Below are 17,259 nucleotides of genomic sequence, written 5' to 3' on the forward strand. Positions count from 1 at the left end.
AGGGCCTGGCCAAGCAGCACCTCCTCCAGGAAGCCTCCCTGATCAGCTTGGTCAATGGCTCCCTTCTGTGTTCCCATTACTCTCCATGCACATAGTAATAAAACATCCATTGTATTCAAGGTAATTGTATACATTCATACACTTTTTATATTTTATATATATATTTATAAAGGCACCTGACACCCCTCCTCAAAGTCTCCACTCCCCTTGAAGAGGTAGCTACTGTCCATCGCTTCCCATGTCACACTCCTCGGCACTTCTCTCCCCTCCACCCCCACTGACTGAGCTCCTAGAAAGAGACCAAAGGCCGAGACTCTCCTCTGTGTCCCCAGCCCCACACACAGGGCCAGGTATACCATAGGCACAGAATAAATCCTTGCTGAATGTGTTAGTTAGTGGGTCGCAGCCCCACCTCCACGAGGACTGCAGGGGCTTTGGGATTTGGCTCTAACGTCTGGAAGTAAAACCAAGTGGAAGTGAACCAAGCGAACTGAGAAATATATGGCTTGTGCTTTCTTTTACCACAAAAAAACACACATTTATGTTCAAAAAAGACAGTTTTGTGCAGGAAGTAAAAAGTCAAGCAGGTATCCAGCACCTTGCTCTTAGAAGTGACAGCCTGAGGGTCGCTTGCGGAAGGGCAGGAGGACGAGGCCACTCAGCACATGTCAAAGGAGGGAAGGCCGAGAAGATGCAAAGAGGGCTCTGAGGAGAGGCGTGCTCCCCATTTTCTCGGTTTGCAGGACCATCCCAAGAGGCGGGTTCAGCTTGTGACCTAGGATGGAGTAGTGAAAGCTACAGGGCCAGAGGTTTGCACTCAGTTTAAGGAGGAGCCCCACCAGTCACAGCTGCCAGCAGGAGGCTCGATGACGACTCTCAGCCCCGATGCACAGGAGGATCACCTGAGGAGCTGCTAAAACTCTGATGCCCAGGCTGCGCTGAGGCCAGTGAAGCTCTAGGGTTGGATCACCACACAGTAGAATTCCAAGTGATTCCAACATGCGGCCAAGATCGAGAGTTGTGTGCTTCCAACTTGAACTTGCACATGAGTCACCAAGTAGTCTTGCTAAAATGAACACTCTGATTTGGTCCGTCTGGGGTGCGGCCTGAAAGTCTGCACGTTGAACAAGCTCCAGGGCATCACTGGTGGAGCATGGCTTTATAGCTAGTGAGCAGCAGGTCACAGGGGTATTTGAGAAGATGCTAGATGGTCACACCATATGGATATTGCAGAGAGGGCTCCTGTAGTGGAAGCGGGTTGGGAGGACATCAATGCTCTTCAGCGTTTCTGTAACAGCTGGAACCTTCCACCACCACCAACCCCAAACCCAGAGTCTTGCCCTCCTGGCCTCCTTCCTCACCCCAAGGCACCTCGAGTCTCCTGGAAGTTCATTAGAAACACCCTAGATACGATTTAATAACCCTCTCTATCTTGATTTCAAATGCTGAGGATTATTGCAGAAACTGGAACTGTTGACACTTGAATCATGAGGTGACTCCAGCTAGTGAGACATCAGTAAACATGGATTAGTGAGAATTAAGGCATTAAGGCCAGGGCGATCTGCAGGATTGGGGTTACACAGTCTGGACTCAGCCAGTTTATCCTGTGCAATGTGCCAAGCCCGACTCGCTGCTTAGAGGAGTGAACTGGGGGAAACAGAGACATGAAGGGGTTGCGTGCCCTCCTTCTGAAAGCACTGAGAAGTCCGTGGGCAGGATTTAATGATCCGAAATGATGCGGGGTTGGTGAGCCGAGGAGTGGAAAGAAAGATTTCTTGGACTCTCAAGATCTGGCAGTAGTGCTCTTTTATTTAGAGATTAGTGTGGAATAGCATGGGGACAGGGCCCATGGGCAGTCAGAGCTTCTGCTGCCGCCACTTCTGCTGCCCCCACTGGCATGGGGACAGGGCCCATGGGCAGGCAGAGCAGCTGCTGCTGCCCCCGCTGGCATGGGGACAGGACCCATGGGCAGTCAGAGCTGGTGCGTGGGGACGGGACCCACGGGCAGGAGCAGCCACTGCTGCTGCCCCGAGTTGAGGGTCAGGGCTAATTTTATAAGGCATGGGTATGTGAGTTATCTCTTTACGAAGACAAAGGAAAGAACATGAAAAAAAGTTAAAATAGTATCAGTGCAGGTGGGGTCTGGTCATTGGGTGATCCCATGACTTTTAGACAAGAATCAAATCGGATTAAGTAAAGGTCAGAAGCCACCACCCTAAATCAGTTACATGAGATTGCCAGACAGCAACCAACTTAAGTTCTTGCCTTTCCCATTAAGAGTTTCTAGGGATAAGGTCATCTCTCTTCTTCTTCCTGGTACAGAGAGGGAGGCACCTTTTACAGATAGAGATTTACCTTACAAATGTAAATGTGTCCCAACAAGGGCAAGTTCCATTCCCCAGAGCCTCCTTCCCTGTCCCAGTTTATCAAAAGCAATCAGCCCAAAACAATCCCGATGCCAAAGAGTCATCCCTTGGGGTGGCCAATTTCAGGTCCCTACAAACTCATCCCCCCCCTTCCTTCACAAATGCAAATGTCTCTCAAAAGGGCAAGCAAAATTCCAGTCCTCGGAGCCTGCTTCTCATCTGTAGTTTTAAAAGTAACCAGCCTGAAATCCTCATCATAAACCAATGCGCCTAACTCACCAAGTCGGGACAAGCGGTCCCTGCTGTCGCAGGGCTCCTGTTTCTCTCTCTGGTTCACTTCTCCTGCATCTTCGACCACTGATCTCTGCTCCCAGGGCAGCTGTTAATTCTGAGAGCTGATAAAATTCTGCCTAGCAGGAACCTAGGGAATATCAGATTTGAGAGCCGGAAAAAAGCATGGAGCCACACAAAATAAGATTACACTAGGTTCGTCGACCAGCTCTCTAAAATGATGATTTTGGCACAAAATAAAAAAACAAAGTTATCTCCAACTAACTGCAAGGATATGGTAAAAATTTCTCCAAAATGTGCCAAGGTGGAAGAAACATATTTATATTCATATTTTGTAGTGCTGGAATTTCATTCATTTGACCTACATTCATTGAGAATTTTTGGCAACCCAGACAGTGTTTGGATTGACCATTTGCAATTTCAGTGTTAGAGGGGGTTATCTGACCAAGATTTAGGAGGATACACTTAACCTTTGATCCCATCCAAGGATCAAACCCACAGGATTTTTCATTCATTTGTTTTATTATTTTGGCCAGGGAGGTTGTTGAAGAGTGTCTGGAGGGAGCAGAAGGTGCAAATCGGGAGACCTAGGAGCCCAGCCCTGCTAAAATGTTCTTAGGCGTTTTTTAATTAAATTAGTTTTATTGTGACAAAATGTACATAACGTAGGGTTGGTCTGGTGGCATTGCAGTTAAGTTCACACACTCCACTTCAGTGGCCCAGGGTTCGCAGGTTCAGATCCCGGACATGGACCTACGCACTGTTCATCAAGCCATGCTGTGGTAGCGTCCTATACGCAAAATAAAGGAACACTGGCACAGATGTTAGCTCAGCAACAGTCTTCCTCAAGCAAAAAGAGAAAGATTGGCAACAGATGTCAGCTCAGGGCCAATCTTCCTCACCAAAAAAAAATACATATATATATATATATATATATATATATATATATATACACATAACATAAAATTTACCATTTTATGTTCACAATGTTGTACCACCATCACCACTATTCACTTCCAGAATTTTTTCATCCTAGATTCTGTACCTATTAAATAATAACTCCTGTCCCCTCCCCACAGCCCCTGGTAACCTCTAATCTGCTTTCTGTCTCTATGAATTTGCCTATTCTAGATAGTTCATATGAGTGGAACCATACAATATTTGTCCTTTTGTGTCTGGCTTAATCACTTTGTGTAATGTTTGCAAAGTTCGTGCATGTTGTAGTATGCGTCAGAGCTTCATTCTTTTTTAAGCCTGAATAATATTCCATTGTATGTAGTTACAACATCATATTTCATTTATCCTTTTATCTGTTGAGGGACATTTGGGTTGTTTTCACCTTGTGGCTGGTGTGAATAGTGCTGCTGTGAATGTGGGTGTGCAAGGCTCTGTTTGACTCCCTGCCTTCAGTTCTTCTGGGTGTATATCTAGAAGTGGAATTGCTGGGTCGTATTCCTGCCTTATTCTTAATTATCCCTCTTAGAGCGTGGGCAAGCTAATGCTCTACCTGACTATAACAATTTTTAGCTGAAAACAACTCCATACTTTTTGTTCTTTTCAAATGAATAACAAAATTACTTTTTCTCCTTTTAAAAAAAAAGGGCTGATAATAGCGTTTTCCTAATGATCTGATCTGTGATTTTCCAAAGGGCGCTTTGTTTTAAAGTGCAGATTTATTCTTTTTATGCAGGAATGGTGAGGCCAACAGATAAGGAAAAGATTGCCATTGAAAAGATAAAAGATCGTTTATTACTCCCGGTTGCCAAGAGGAAAGGTCACGCCCCGCCCTGCCGCGTGGCCACGGGCAGAGAGCCGGAAACTGCAGGAAACCTGTATGGTGTTTTCAGGGAAAGAATGGGCGAGGCAGGGTAAACAGGCTTAGGACTGGCTAATTTGAATCATTTCAGTGGGATCCCAGTGTAGGGGCTGCCCCCAGGTGTCTGAGGTGGCCCCTGGGTGACTAGGGCCGGCGGAGGATAGAATCCCGCAGTGTCAGAGCCCAAGAAAGCAGGCCGGCTTGGCATTGCATCAGTCATTTTGCATATGAAAGGCACACTAGCAGGAGCTACCTCTAAGAATTAGCTAGCCCTGGGCAGGGCAATCCTTCCCAGATCAGCAAGGCCTCAGATGTCAAAGCGTCAGAAATACGGTTAATACACACTTGAATGAAGTCATAAAATCTCAGACAACAATGGAGTCCCCATCTGCCTGCAGACCTTGAGTCTGAAACAGTGGTTCTCACCACTAGCGGTATACCAGAATAACTCGGGGTATTTTCTAAAATAATGGTTTCCTGCTCCCATACTCAGGCCAACTGAATAAGCATCTCAGAGCACTGATCATTTTAAAGCCCGCTCCCCACCCCAGGGGTGACTCTCACGTGATTCTGAGAGTGAGAACCCTTGGTCACGGACAGTGTTTCTCAAAGTCTGACCCGGGGCCAGCAGCAGCAACATCCCCTGGAATTTGTGATAAATGCAGATTCTCAGGCCCACCTCAGACCTGCTGAGTCGGAAACTCTGGGTGGGGCCCTGCCCTGCGTGTTGGTGCGAGCCCTCTGGAGATGCGGAAGCTGCCTCCAGTTTGAGGACCCCTGCTCCAGGGTGAGAGGCGGTATCCTCCATCACCTCCCTGACTGGGACGTGGACGCTCCACGCTCTGAGGCAGCGGCCCCCCACAGCTCAGTTAATATGTTTTGATCACCAACCAAGTATTTGTCTGCATAATGTGGGGGTGGGGAGGCGGGGAGGAGAAGTAGGCGCAGCCTGGAGGTCCTCGGGGTCTCCCTGCCCCCAGAGTCTCCAAATGCTTTGATTACAAGTGGTGTCTGTACAGCAATCGGAAAGAGGGGCTGAGACCAGGTAGGAAACCCAGGATGCGGTCCCTGCCTTGGTGGCTGGAGAACCCAGAGGAGGTGACACTCGAGGGGGACCTTGAACGCCTGGTGAGACTGGAGCAGCCCTCAGCACCCTGCTTTGCTGACTCAGGGGTTCATTACTTAAGAACTCTCCAAGTGTTTTCAAGTGGCACATTTTACTATTGTCGAAGAAAATAATCCATAACCAATCTATAAATGAAAATTTGGGTGAGTTTATTCTGAGCTTAAATCTTAGGATTATAACCCGGGAGAGTCTTTCCACAAAGGAACAGAGCACTCCAAAGAAGTGGGGGTACACAGGGTGGTTATATACCCTCAAAGAGGGTGTTTCACATATGATTGAAATGTCCCTCCCACAATAGTCACAAGATTGCCCTGTAGGCACAGCACTTGACGGACACAGCAGGTAGTGGGTCTGCTATCTTGGTGGGCGTAGCAGGAGGCACGTCTATTGTCTCGAGCTGGGCGGTCACAGGTGAGTACAGCAATCAGTTTCTAGCCTAAGGAAAGATGCTTAATCCTTAAGGAGACACCAACTTTGGGAGGGGGAGGGAAGTTGCACCTTTATCTCAAGGGCCTTTCCTCTTGCCATAGGGAATCTCTAAAGCAGATATACAATGCATGCTCATCGGCCTCAGTCAGGCCCTTTTGGAAAGACAAGGTCAGGTCAGGCCGAATTAGGTTTTCACAAAATGGCTTCCTCATATACTCCAATATATCCTATTACTTGCCATTTTTATTTGTCACTATCCAGGGGAGGCTGAATAAGTGGTAACACTGTGGGGCTTTGCACAGAAGTGATTGAAAACAGACTATTGATAAAGGAGAAATTGAGTGAAGAGTGGGTTTTCCGTTTTGAAAAAAAATCCTTGCAGACAATAAGCATAAACGGAGTGGAAGAAAATATCCCTGGGTGACTTTCTTTCAGTGATGAGAAGCTGGCCCTGGGGTCCCTGTTCAGCCTTCTAATCCCAGCTCCCATTTCACCAGCTGTGAATTCAGGGAAGTTAATGAAATTTGAAACTTTGGTTTCCTCATCTACAAAATGGGATTATGATAGTACCTACCTAATCATTTGTCTTGAGGATTAAATAAGATTCTGCCCAGAAAGTGCTTGCCATTTTGCTTTTCACTCAATAAAACTACTATTTCTGCTATTAATACTATCGTTAATTATTATCAGCACAGTGACCTAGAGCAACCCTTCCAAAATGTTAGCTGTTATTATTATTATCACTATAAGGAACGCTGTGCCTCTCCATTAAACTCACATGGAGGGAAAGGCCAAAACTTGCCAGACGTGCCAAGAACTCCCTGAGAAAAATATTCTTTCTCAAAATTCAAAATCTTATTTGAATGTTTTGTTTAGAAGGAGTCTTGCCTTAAACAGAATAGAATAAGTTATGCTGTTGCAACAACCCTAAAAATCCCTGTGGTTTCACACTGAAAGGTTTATTTCTTGCTTATGTCCCAGTCAGACTCAAGTCAGTTGGTCTCTGTCGTCATGGAGGCTCAGAAACCCAGGCAGCCTCCATCTGGAGACATATTTTTAAGATCCAGATTTAGAAGTGGCTTACATTTTGTGGCTTTCACCCTCTGATCCCAGTGCTAGGATAAGTCTTATCTCTCTCCTCCCAGCTAATTATTCTTATCTCTGTGAATCCATTTGTTAAATAGCATGAATTAGGGCTTGCCAACCATCGTGGTGGTTCTCATCTGTATGTGCTAGTTGGTCTACATCCCTGCACCTAAGTTGAGCCTATGTGTAATCTGATAGGTATAAACCGATTGGCACAATCACCTCCTTCATTCTAGAGCATCTATTTCCATTAAGGCAGCCTAAGTTTGCATTATTTTCTTCGGAGGGGTAAGTAAGTGATATTGACTTTAACATCAATTAAAACTGACATAGAGCTACAACAGATTCAGATCCCTCTCATCAATGTTTATTCTTCTCTTTTCAATCTGAACAGGAATCTCCATTATGGGAAAAGTCCACAAGAACAACCTAAGTTGAAGAGATTTGCTTTCTCTAGTTTACCCATGAATATCACCCACCCACTCTATGCGGGTGGCAAGCCTCCTGTTGTGTGCCTTATCACTCAAGCTTATCAATGACTGAGGAAGGTAGCTGGTGAGGCGTCACCATCCCTGTTATTGCTTAGACGACCCCTCCCATCCACTTCCTTGCAGGTACCACATCTGCGTGACCGTGCTGATCTACTTCCTCCCCTTGCTGGTGATCGGCTACGCGTACACTGTGGTGGGAATCACGCTGTGGGCCAGCGAGATCCCCGGGGACTCCTCTGACCGCTACCACGAGCAAGTCTCTGCCAAGCGCAAGGTGAGCAAGGGGCAGGTGGCCCCTAACCCACCTTGGCACAGGTGACAGGCTGCAAGCACAAGAGCCCAGAGCCTGAGGAGGCCCAGAGGCAGCAGGCACGAAGCATCCCTGGGTCTGGGGACCAGTGGAGGGGACGGCAGGGGAGGAGGGGTGGGAAGTGGAGGAAGGAAAAGATCTTTCTTCTGTGTATCTGTATCCTAGGCCTGTCTGTACAGGCCTGAGCCACCCCACTGGCGCCTCAGGAGTAATTGCAACTGTCAAGCCATCCAAACACACACGCACACACGTATTTAACTACAAAAGCACTGAAGAGTTATGCAGTCCTCTTTTTATTATTTATTTGAAGTTTGACAAAATAATACGTTTGTGTGGTTCAAACATCAAAAAGTATTAAAAGGAACGAAATTTTAGTGATGGAGAACAGATCGGAGTTGTCAAAGGTCTGTCCTGGGAGGAAGGTTTGCCTATAAAGGGACAGCATGAGTGTGTTTCTTTGTGGTGATGGGGCAGTTCTGGCCCCTGATTGTCATGGTGTTTTCTCTTATCTGTACAGGTGATAAAGTTTCATGGGACTATACACCAAAAAAGTGAATGTGTGTAAGAACTGGCAAAATCCAGATAAGGTCTATAGTCTAGTTAATAGCTCTGTGCTAGTGTCGGTTTCCTGCTTTTGATCATGTGGGTTAGTTTTGTAAGATGCCGTCTTTGAAAGAAGCTGGGAGAAGGGTACCTGGGATCTCTCTGTACTACTTTTCAACTTCCTGGGAGTCCTAAATTGTGTCAAAATTAAAAGTCAAAAAAACATCTTGAGTCCTACCACGAAAAGGCTCTCTCCTTTCTATGTCCTCCATCTACCCAGTTCCGAAATGCACACAACACTCATATACACACGCACACACTCACACTACGGTAACCACTGGTTTTTGTTTCTTCTTAATCCTTCCAGATATTGTAATGCATTTGTAAGCCCAATAAATATAAATTCTTTTTTCTCTTCTTCTTTTTCACAGAGATAATAAATGCACACTATCCTTCCCTCACTTTCTTTGCTTGATATTCTCAAGATGTTTGAAAATCAGTATAAAGATCTTTCTCATTCTTTTTTTTTTCTTTTGGTGCCTCTTTGCATAGTGTTTCGTTGTGTGGATGCTAGGTAGTTTTTCTCTGAAGATTTTTTGGGTATAAAAAGGAAGGGGTTACATCACCCTGTGTTCATGAAACCTTCTTTGAAATCCCTTTCAGCATCTGGAGCTCCCTCGCTGCAGCTGCCTGAGTCCCGTCCCTCCTCCCTCCCTCCTGCTGAGTCTGCAAGTGCCCACCTGGCTCCTTGCCGCTCCTGCCCTGCCCTCCCTCCCCTTCCTGGGTCTTTCCTTCCTGAACGCCCATTCTCCTTTGCTCATTAATCTGGTCCCTCTTAGCCTCTCCAGCCACTGCCCAGAGGGACAAGATCACCCCGTGGTGCTCAGACATGAGTGTGTATTACAATCCTCAAAGGGCTTGTCAAACAGAATTCTGAGCCCCACTCTTAGAGTTTCTGATTCAGTAAGTGTAGGGTGGGGCCCAAGAATTTGCATTTCTGACAAGTTCCCAAGTGATGGTGATGATGCTGGTCCTGTGGCCACACTCTGAGAACCAGTGACATAACCAAAGTCCTTTGGTACCATATATAAATGGTCTTTCCTCTGCCTTAAAGAGGGTTATTATAAATACTTCCCACCCTATGTTGCACTGTGCACAGTGAGGGGGCGGGAGAAGAGAGAAAGTAGCCATGAATCAAGGAGGATGTGCTGGTGGTCTCACCTGTCTCGCTCTCTCGCCAGGTAGTCAAGATGATGATCGTTGTGGTATGCACTTTCGCCGTCTGCTGGCTGCCCTTCCACATCTTCTTCCTCCTGCCCTACATCAACCCTGATCTCTACGTGAAGAAGTTTATTCAGCAGGTCTACCTGGCCATCATGTGGCTGGCCATGAGCTCCACCATGTACAACCCCATCATCTACTGCTGCCTCAATGACAGGTGAGGACCACGGCCCCCATACTCTCTCCCGGGGCCACAAGATCTTCTGTCTATATAACCGCAAAGCAGCCAACCTAAATGAGCAAAGCCGGCTGGGAGATAAGAAAGCGTGGTGGGACTGCAGAAAACTAATCACCACACTACTCAGTCCTGCTGATGATCGCCATGCAGGAATACGAGCCCCCAGAGGGCATACATCTTTTTCTTTTCCAAGAGGAACCAGAAATCCATATTTTTGCGTGAGATCTTCTGGCTTTTGAACACTGGCAACTAAGTCAGTGGGGGTAGGGGTGCAGATAAGAAAAAACCCTCTGTGATTGATGCATATAACAGGTCTGCAAGCCCAAACCAGTTCATGATCTATGAGTTTGCTCACTCTGCGCTATGGATCCAGAGAGGGCTTTGTGTCGAGAGAGAGAGAGAGAGAAAGAGAGAGAGAGGTGGCCCTGGAATACCATACCCCACAGGGCATCTTTCCCTTCTCTGGTCTCTCACTGTCCTCCTCCCATCATACAATCTGGACCCCTTTACCCAGTTTCTTCCAGCAGTTCCAGCAAGACAGAGTAAGCAAAGAGGAGTTAAGGTCTCAAAGGCCTGATTCTGTCCTTACTTGGTCCCACGGGTCAGGAAAGCCATCCCCGAAGCAGAAGCCAACCTCGGACAAGTAAGAGAAGGGAGAGCCCATCAGGAATGGGGGTCAGCAATAGGGAATTCACAGCAGTGTACAGAGTCCCCAAGAGGGAGCTGAGATGCCATGATGGCAGCTCAATCCATCATCCGGGGCACACTCCAGCCTCCATGTGGCAAAGGAGGTGGGAGAGGAAGGAGGAGGGATAAGATGCCTGTCATCGTCTTTATAGCCATCAGTCATCAGCCTAAGAAGTGCCTTCTGTGAATGAGACACTCGAGTGCTATGAATTTGGAGGCAGACATTCTCATAAACTTGTCCAAATGCTCTCTGTTCGTCCAACTCACAGATTCATCTTTCATCTGACAGCCTGGCAACCCGCCTAAACATTTTTATGTTATATCTCCCAGTTTGTCTTAAAGTAAAGGCTGATTCTCCAAGTTTAGCAAACAGGGAAACTGAGGCACACTGACAGGACATGATGGGTAGAAAGTCATCCTCAGTCGTTGGGCTACTTGAGGGAAAGGACTGAGTCTTGATGTGTATTTTCACTGCCCGGTGACAAGCACAGTTCTGTGCACAGAGTAAACACTTGGTGGCTGTTTTTGTTGATATTGAATGGGCCCAAAGTTGGCTGACCCTGAGCCTGTGGGAGCAGCATAGTTGGCGGCTGCCCTCAGTAAAGACGCGTTTCACGTGAACCTGGGTTCTAGTCTTGGATTTGACCTTGATGATTGACCTTTAAATCTTTGTAGCCTTAGCTTTCAATTAGTTTAAAAAATACTCACACAGAGTCACATTTGGGTGTGTCCGGGTGTTCAAGAGCTGATGCAATGGTGGAAAGGCTCCCTGAAAGCAGGCCATCCCCAAGGGTCACCTCTCCATCTGCTCTCTCTCCAGGTTCCGGCTCGGCTTCAAGCATGCCTTCCGGTGCTGCCCCTTCATCAGTGCCGGCGACTATGAGGGGCTTGAAATGAAATCCACCAGGTACCTCCAGACCCAGGGCAGCGTATATAAAGTCAGCCGCCTGGAGACCACCATCTCCACAGTGGTGGGGGCCCATGAGGAGGAGGTGGAGGACGGCCCCAATGCCACGCCCTTGTCCATGGACCTGGCCTCCAATGGCTCCTCTCGCAGCGACTCCAAGACCATGCCAGAGAGCTTCAGCTTCTACTCCAACATGCTCTCTTAGACCATGGGGGCCTTCAGTATGTGTAGCCACCACCATCTTTGTCTTGCTTCACTTCACGCATGGATAATTCTTTGATCTGGAGACCATCAGAAACACCTTAACATTGGGGCTTGTGAAAAGGGTCAGAATGGGTTAGGGAAAACATCCCACCCTAGAGTCAAAAAACCTAGATTCTTCCATGTCTTTGCCACTCCCAGGCTGTGTGCCCCAAGGCACATCATTGAACTTCTCTGAGCCTGTAAAATGGGAAGGTTGGACTAGATTTTTTCTATAATCTATTCTAGGATTCTAGAATTAACTTGGGTGGCAGGTGGGCACTCATTTCAGGACGAAACCTGTAGTGCAGCAAGAGACCAACTGATCTATTCGATTGGAGCTCTGGTCTTACTTCAATAAAGTCATTCTCAGTCTTGCTCAGATTACCCTCCTTTAGTTGGTGGCTCATATCACATCAGCCTTTAGTTGATGGGGTGAACAAAGAAGGAACCACATAAAATCTGAATGAAAGATTTAACCCCGTCTTCTAAGCAGCCATGAGAAGAAGGCATACTTCTGCCCCCTTTTGACATGTCTATATTTCAGTGCGTTTAAACCTCATGGGATTGAAAGCCTCAGGTTCATCTGCGTCATGTCCCCAGTGACTGTCCTGAGCAACTGATGCAGGTGGAATATGTCCACTGATACCAGCTAGTGTCGGTTAGGGACCAAGGGTCAGGAGACCTGTGCCATACTTAATCTGTCTGAGCCGCTCTTTCCTTATTTGTAAAACTATGGAGCTGAACGACATCATCTAGACATGCCCTCAAGTTTTAACATTCAGTGGTGCAATGATTCTATGGGTTTTGTATTTGTTTCACCAAAATCTGGTCGTCTCACAAAGAATAGAAGCCGCAAGTCTAGTGACTTCACACCCAGCTCCTGGAGATACAGCAACTGCTGAGACCACGTGTCGATATCCATATCAGACATTCTCCTATTTATGCTAAAACCAGGAGTACTTTCCTTCTCCTGGAAGGTTTTGGCCTTTGACAGAGCAGACGACTTTGTGTCAAAGCCTGCATATCTCCATCAGGCTTTAGCAGGCCAAGTCCCACAGTTGGAGAATGCCATCAGGGGGACAAACATGTGGGCTCCCCACTCTGGCCTTTTGGCTATCTTAGGACAAGGGCACTAACCCAGAGTCTTAGCTTTACACTAACAGAAGGCATGTGCTCAGAGGCCCATTGCGTGAGGAGGTTGTACCCCGCAGCAGTTCTTGTGTGAAGAGGCCACCGTGCATCTCCCTTCAGACTCTCTGACTCTCCCTTTCCTGTCCCCATGGCAAGAAAGTGTCTAAGAAGAAATTGTCAAGGAGTTGTGGACATCCTCTCTATGGAAGAGGTTAGAGTTGAATGAATTCAACAAGGACTATTGAGGACCTAACAAGGACACCTGCTCTGGACTTGGCCCTGAGCTGGGAACACACAGCTCCTTCCACTCTTGAGGAGCCCACTGGCCTGGCTGTTGCTAGCCGGGCCAGGCTGCCCAGCAGGCGTGGAGGCAGCTGAGAAGCTGATTCTCCACAGGATTCTAAAGACCCACACTCAACATGGGTAATCAGGCCAAACTCTAGGACCTTCAGAGAGCCTTTTGGATGAGAGTTCCCTGTGATAATACCAAATGGAGACGCCAGTCAGTCCAGGGGAACTAAAGGGATGTGGCTGAACAGCATCCGCAGTGCACATAATAAGAGGGAATATGGGATGCTCCTCGGCAGTTTCAAATCTGATAGAACATCCCCTCTGAGAGAGCCTGGCAAGACTTCCTCTGACCCATTCTCCAACATCCATTTGACTTATGAAAACGTTGTCAGCTCCCATGTGTGAGAAACACCATGATTTGCACTGTGCATGGTCTCATTATCATAGAAATGTGTCACCCTGTGTTTATCTCCAAATGTTTTTTCCTTGACGTGCTATTCCTTAGTAACAGGATGTAAGACATCATGGGGCCATCTTTGTTATATTACTTCCAAACTGTGGGATCCAGTTGCTGTCAATGTGTTATGTGTATTGTGCCAATCTCTCCTCCTCCTCATTCTCTCACAGAGAGGAGCTGATGTATATCATGGACTCACAGTAGGACCATAGCAATTGGGGTGTGGGGAGGGGAAACCTTTATGAAAGGAACTAATGGGCAGGAGCTTGTCCTCCTCACCCCCACCAGCATGCAAAGACATGCTGGAATGTCCTTCCTCTTGGAAGGACTGAGTGGAATCCTGGGAAAAGGGGACTCGGGAGCTGACCTCATTGACCTGACTTTCAGGAAGAATCATGTAAGTGGAGAGGGGTCATTCCTGAGGTTTCTATGTTTTCCAGCCTGGGATCCTGGAAAGAACTTCCAAGCAGAAATAAAGTATGTATTTGACTATCTCATGCCTTGGTCTCATCTCCAGGGAACCTAAGCCCCCTACAAGAGGCTGAGTGGGGTGGTACTACAAACCTTAATAACTGGCATAGCTAGAAGGATGGAGCCCAACACCCAACAAACTCCTAACTCCATGACAAAATGGGTTGGTAAGATGTGGGAACTATTTCCAGGTGGGGATCTGGGATTGTGTGAAGTGACCAATGATGTCACCTGTGAGTAGAGCTGTGTCAGTTCAGGTCCTCCCAGAAGCAGACACCAAGAAAGAGTTAGAAGTGCAAGAGGTTTGTTGCGGGAACTCCTGGGAAAGACAAAGGAGAGAGGAAGCTGGAGTCAGCAAGGGAAGCCAGGAGAGCACTGTGCCGATCCGACCCCTGTGAAGACAGGGGAGGGGAGAACTGGGCGGGAAGAGCCTCCGACTGCAGCTCTGAGAAAGGTGCGGCAGCCCAACAGCATGCAGAGGGTACCCACAGAGAAGCCCCGCATTGGCGGAAATGGCCAGGCCTGGGACCCCCGCCCCATGCTGGGTCACTGGCTGGGACCTCTCTGGGGAGAGAGAGGGGTCTGCGTTTGAATGTTGTGGTGGGTCCTGAAGGCTCTGTCGCCGGAGGCTGGCAGCTGACTGCACTCCCACAGCCAGTCTCTCTTCAAGGGAGACCTGAGCTGTGACTTCCACAACAGCCACGAGAACTTTGGTCCAGCCCCCTATGTTTGAAAACATGTCAGGAAACCCTTGGGAGTATTAGAAACTTCCATGGTAATCTGTGAGCCCTGGCAGCCTGCCTCCTACTTCCTGGGCCACCCTGTGCCACCTCACCCATCAGGCACGCTCCCTCAAAAGAGCGCTGGGCAGCTACTAGCAGACTTGCAATGACAAAGATTGAAAAGCCTTCGAAAGAGGGAGTTTTGAGGAGAATTTAGACAGCTACTCAAAGTATTTAGTATCAAAAACAAGTAATAAAGATGTTTCTGTTTAAACTAAGGTATCTTAAACTGGGGTGCCTAGATAAGCTTCAAGGAACCCACAAATCCCCTTCAAGCTCCCGACAAATTACATGTAAAATATTGCAGGTGTGTGTGATAAGAGACGCAAAACCTGAAAACTTCTCAGAAGAAAACATTCACCCTCTGCTCTCCAGAGCAGGGAAGAAATTCAGTTGTTTATAGGAGAGGGGCGAGGAGCCTTGAGACCTTCCGAGCCCACTGAGAGGTAGGCGAGCCCCGGGAGAACCAGAGTGGCTGGCAGGAACCTGGAAAGAGCTTTGCAGCAAAGTCATAACTTATCTCAGGCGCTCAGACAAGTTCAAGCTGTAAAACGTCATTAAAGATGTTTGTGGCAGTAAAAACACCAAATTCATGATTAAGGGATGTGCTCACTCTTCCTCATGGAAAGATGAGTATTTATTAGCTGAAGAAAAACTAACCTTGGTTACAGGTCAGCAAATAATACCTGTGGAGCAGGGACGTTCCTGTGGAAACACAAGGACGTTTTCCTTTAGTCCTGAGTAGACATGCGGTAGGTGCACGTGGCCGACACACACGCCAACGGTGCTTAGCTTTAGGAGCCCCCCTGGCTTTGGAAATACTGCCGGCATGACTGTCTCCAATCCCTTTCACAGAGTGTACATGAGTAAATGGACCCCCTCAGCTCCGGAACCCAAGAGAGGGTTTCAGTCAAGGCCCCAAGCAGAGGTGGGCAAGGTGAGGACACTCCAAGAACGTTCCTCTCCTTCGTCTTCAAAGGTGATGGAGATGTGGATTGGTGGAGCCACCATGGACCGGGGACAACCTTGGTCCTGGCTTCTCTCTCAAGCTGCGCAGCCAGCAAGGAGAAAAGCTTGCTAATCAGAAACAGTGACTAAAGGCTATCAGCAATGACAGGAGCCCGATGGGTGGGCTGCCCGGGCCCTGTCACTCTCCGATGACATGTTAGCAGCACATATTGGACCAGCCTCAGAGATTTTCACACAGACGGATTCAAACCTGGGTCTTCTGCATCGTGTGCCAGGTGTCCTCTCGCAGTTTCCTTTTGTTCTCCACTCTTTAGCCCAACACTGTTCCCATCCCTCCCCTCCTCCACTCTCCCTGCTGAAATCTCTAGGCTTTATCCCTTCCTCTCTGGATGCCTTCCAGTGCACTTATTAATAAAGAGAGGATTCAGTGTGATAGTGAGAACCCACCCATCCTTACAAATCCCCTTTCCCATCTCCCCAAGTTCCCCTTGCCCACTCTGTGTACCCGCCCACCCACACTTTCCCTTATCCCCTGATCCCCACCTCCCTCTCACCCACTTTCCCAAATTAAGATGCCTCTCAGAGCAGGGCTCCTAAAAGAAGCTGCTGAAACAAGAGATCCAGCCTCTAGGCTGGACGGGGAGAACAGCAAACTCCAGAGGGATGCCAGGTTCCAGAGCTGTCATCTCTAACCATGCCAACAGATGTATTTGAAGAACCATGTCAGTGCACAATGAGGCCACGGGATGGAGTGGAGGGAGTAGGGCGAGGCAGTGCACACCCACTGCCCATGAAGCTCTTTCTGAATTTGGTTGCTCCTCTGTCCTCTGCTGACTCACTGACCCATGACTGTCACCCTCTTGTCCCATCACACCTGGAGGAGTACCAGTTTTAGAGAAGTGTCCTTTGGGACAATATCTATTCCTCAAAGATTGCAGCCAGGTGGGCTGGTCCAGACAGTCAGAAAAGGATGCTCTTAGGGATGGTTATGACCATGGTTCTGTTTCGACCTCAGAAATTTAGGGACAACCCAAACACTTTCTCAAAAAGGGAAGTACACCTTTTCAGCTTGTTTTGTACTAATAAGAGATTTAACAGCTGATAATTCAACTTTATCCACTGAGCATTTGCCTGGCACCCAAGATGTATCAGGCACTCTGCGGGGGATTTGGAAATATACATTTCAACAGCAAGAAGCCCTGTCAAAACAGAGGTGCCAGAAAGTGCTCTTGATGTCACATGCAACCAAACACGTTGAAAGACAATGCAGTCGTAAGCCCAATGTTTTCCTCAAAGGCAATGCACACACAATTGCTCACAGAAAATGTTTGCCCATTGCATTCACTTACTTCCAAAACCTCCCAAGTTTTCTCATGTCTGATGGACACCCTTGCTTTTGGGGGG

At 47.7% G+C, this 17,259-nt stretch overlaps 1 protein-coding gene across 1 annotated transcript in view; it reads left to right on the forward strand.

Moving 5' to 3' along the window:
- TACR1 (tachykinin receptor 1) overlaps positions 1-14,129 on the forward strand; it is a 148,560-nt gene extending 134,431 nt beyond the window's left edge. Inside the window, exons 3-5 of the mRNA XM_014847277.3 lie at positions 7,729-7,879; positions 9,700-9,896; positions 11,425-14,129. Coding sequence (XP_014702763.1) covers positions 7,729-7,879; positions 9,700-9,896; positions 11,425-11,716 — 640 coding nt within the window. The 3' untranslated portion in view covers positions 11,717-14,129. The remainder of the gene's footprint in view (positions 1-7,728; positions 7,880-9,699; positions 9,897-11,424) is intronic.
- Positions 14,130-17,259: the final 3,130 nt, after the last annotated feature.

This window comes from Equus asinus, chromosome 6 (assembly GCF_041296235.1).
Source record: "Equus asinus isolate D_3611 breed Donkey chromosome 6, EquAss-T2T_v2, whole genome shotgun sequence".
Classification (NCBI taxonomy): Eukaryota; Metazoa; Chordata; class Mammalia; order Perissodactyla; family Equidae; genus Equus; species Equus asinus.